General features: G+C 48.3%; 1 protein-coding gene across 1 annotated transcript; it reads right to left on the reverse strand.

The window, feature by feature from the left end:
• Positions 1–455: 455 nt before the first annotated feature.
• AADACL4 (arylacetamide deacetylase-like 4) lies at positions 456–2,683 on the reverse strand (the record flags this gene model as incomplete). Its single annotated transcript, XM_008945462.1, has 3 exons — positions 456–1,517; positions 2,203–2,266; positions 2,467–2,683. Coding segments are annotated over 3 exons (1,056 nt in total), but the record flags the coding sequence as incomplete, so codon positions are not given.
• Positions 2,684–3,000: the final 317 nt, after the last annotated feature.

Genomic DNA, 3,000 nt, shown 5'->3' on the forward strand with positions numbered 1-3,000 from the left:
CTTCCTTCCTGATCTTACCCTGTTTCGCTCTTCCAGCCAGTTTCCAATTAGAACTTTATCAGAGTATTTGGGTTGAACGTTCCACCAGTCATTTTGTGATGCCATTTCTCTCTTTGTCTCTGCAGCACTACCCTCCCTGGCTGCTGGGGCCGAGTTCCGTGGGTGAAAGGTCACTTGTGAGTCCAGCACCAGGGCCAAGGGGGCTGCCTGCTGAGGAACCGCCTGGCTGAGAGCTGCGTGTGTTTGTGTCTCCTTGGTGACTGCTGTTCCAGTAACCACATTCTAGGCTGCATCACACTGACTGGTGGCCAACAGGATGGCTCCTACCCCACGGAGTCAGCTGGGCTGTTTCTCTCCCAGCGCTCAGAATCAGAGCACAGGGTATGTCTCAAAAGGCAGCGACAGCAGCAGCAGGCTCCTCCCCAGCAGCCCAGCACAGGCCTCCCCCACACAGGCTCCTCACAGACAGGCACCGTTGGTGTTAAACAAGTGGGACAAACCAGGATGCCCGTTCAAAGTCATGTTCTTTTTTATTGACACAGCTAAAAGTAAGGGCTTGCAGCATGGGACAGCCTTGTGTAAGTTTTGCTTTCCAACTACCAGCTGGAAGGAGGTGATGAGCCTCGTTTAGCATTGTTAATGGCTGCACTTGATTGACTACCCATCACTTGATATTAAATAACCTAAAAAGATATTTTCCTAGGTTCAAGCATGAACAGACCCATGGAATCTAAGATGTTTACTATAAGCTTTTTAGGAAGTTAACAACACTGTCCAATCCTCTTTTCCCAGATGGAAAGGAGAAACCACAATAATCATACAGGCTTATGATCCCATGGAATCCATCCTCGAGGTGGTACCAGGTCACTCGAACTCCGTTGTCCTCCAGCCTCTTCTTGTAGAGCAAGCCATCATCCCTCAGCACGTCGTACTCACAGGTCAGGATGAACGACTCGGGCAGCTGATGGACAATGGCATCTTCAGCTAAGAGTGGGCACAGGTTGGGCTCGCAGAATCTTTTCACTGTCTCATAAACTTCAGCTATAAAATCAGTGGGCCTAAGTGGCTTCACACCTCTGACCTTAAATTTGTCGGGGATGTTATCTGGACTCACCCACTTCCTGTACTTCAGCCTCAAATCTGGGGGAATGTGAGAGCCCTCCAAGACCTCCTGCACGTGCAGGGCGTGCCCGTTGAGGTACTGCAGCGCAAAGAAAGCCGCGCGCTCTCGGAACAGGAGCGGCACTCCCCGGTTCTGATGATAGGATGGCAAATTGAAGTCCAGCGCCTGAAGGCCCGGGGAGATCAAGACCTGAGCACGTAGTTTGGGGAGGTCTGACCTGCCTGCAAGGGTCTGGCTAACTGCAGCTGCCAGGTTGCCCCCAGCACTGTCCCCACAGACGACGACAGTGGCAGGATCCACGCCATAGTGCTCCAAATTCTTCATGAAGTGGATGGTGGCACTCAGACAGTCTTCATATGCAGCAGGGTATTTGTGTTCAGGAGCTAATCGGTACCTGAGACACAAAAGGGGACAAGAGAAGGAAGTGTCACCAGTGTTAATCAGGAAATGGTGTCCTGTGAGGTCTTCCTGCCCTGTCATTTTGGGGTGATGTTCCTGCAGGTCAGGCTATCCCCTCCCTCCTGAGCAGGCAGTCCTCAGGCAGTGACTGCGGATAAGCTGTCAGTTGTGCAGTCAGTCACAAGGACACAGTGAAGCAGGACTGTCTTCTGATCAAGAGTCTGAGACTTTGTGCATTTCTCAGTCAGGCTGAAAACTCCCTGTGTATTCTTCACAGGATAATTTAATAATTGTGTGCCTCTGCTTCCTATGTGAAAAATAGGAGCAATATGGTGTGATTATTCCGACTTTTTCTATAAATCACAATTATTTGGAGGGTCTTATTACATGTTTATATATTCAGCACAAGGAAGACTTTTTTTGACCTAGGTGTTTGATTGGCTTTTATTATTTTCTTAGTGTGCCAAGTATTTCCATTTGGGTTCTTGCTGAGTCTATCAGGGCATGAACAGTTAAGAGCTGTGAAATTTTCATGATCACTACTTGTCTCTTTATGGACCCCACTGAATTCTACAGAAATTTGTCTGCAAAAAAGAACATCTCCAAAACCAGTGCAGCTCTGCTGGTGCCCCACAGCAACAATAGTCCCCAAACAACAGAACTGAGTAGGGTTCACTTACTGAACAGACACAACTACCGACTCGCTTTCCCTGGAGAGGTAGCGGCACACTTTTTCATAGGTGTCTGGAAGAGAAATATTTTCATTAGTGCTTTGCTGTTGCCCTGATCTTTGAGGCAGGTAGGAAGGTTCATTCCAAAAAGGCGTGTATTTGTCTTCAGACTTCCTCCCAAATCACATGCTGAGACCTCCTCTTATTTCAAATTTATAAAAAGATGAGAATGTTCTTTCTACACTACTGTAATTCCTCCAGTAAATATCTTACCAAGACTTCCAAACACCCAGCCTCCTCCATGGAAGAAGATGATACCTCTCCTGTGCCCATCAGAGCTGGCTTTAGGCTGATAAACCCTCACAGGTACTTTGCTGAACTGCAGATCCTGGATAAAGAGCTTTGGATCCACCCCTAGTTTCCGTCCCTGTCGCACGTATCGGCCAAAAGTGATCTGACTGCAGAGCCCAGTCTTCTCCAGGATCTTTCCCTGTCAAAGGCAAAAGAAAGAAAGGCTTCTTTAAAAGTCTGGAGCTAGCCAAGGTATAAAAACTCCGCATCATGCTTACACTGAACTGTATTTGAGGGAAATTTTAAACATAGAGAAGACAAAATAAAAGTGTTAATGCTTTAAAATGTGAACACACTACAGCCAGGTATAACCACAGCAGCACAGGGAGTGAGAACGGAGTCTGTGAGCACTGCTGATGGAGGAGGGGAACGGCTGCACAGGCAGCCCCCCAGCACCCTCTCAATGGCTTCCTGCACACCCAGTGCTGCCAGGAGGGCTCATTCCCATGGGTCCTC

The sequence above is a fragment of the Merops nubicus genome, unplaced genomic scaffold, assembly GCF_000691845.1.
Source record: "Merops nubicus isolate BGI_N331 unplaced genomic scaffold, ASM69184v1 scaffold53378, whole genome shotgun sequence".
Lineage (NCBI taxonomy): Eukaryota > Metazoa > Chordata > Aves > Coraciiformes > Meropidae > Merops > Merops nubicus.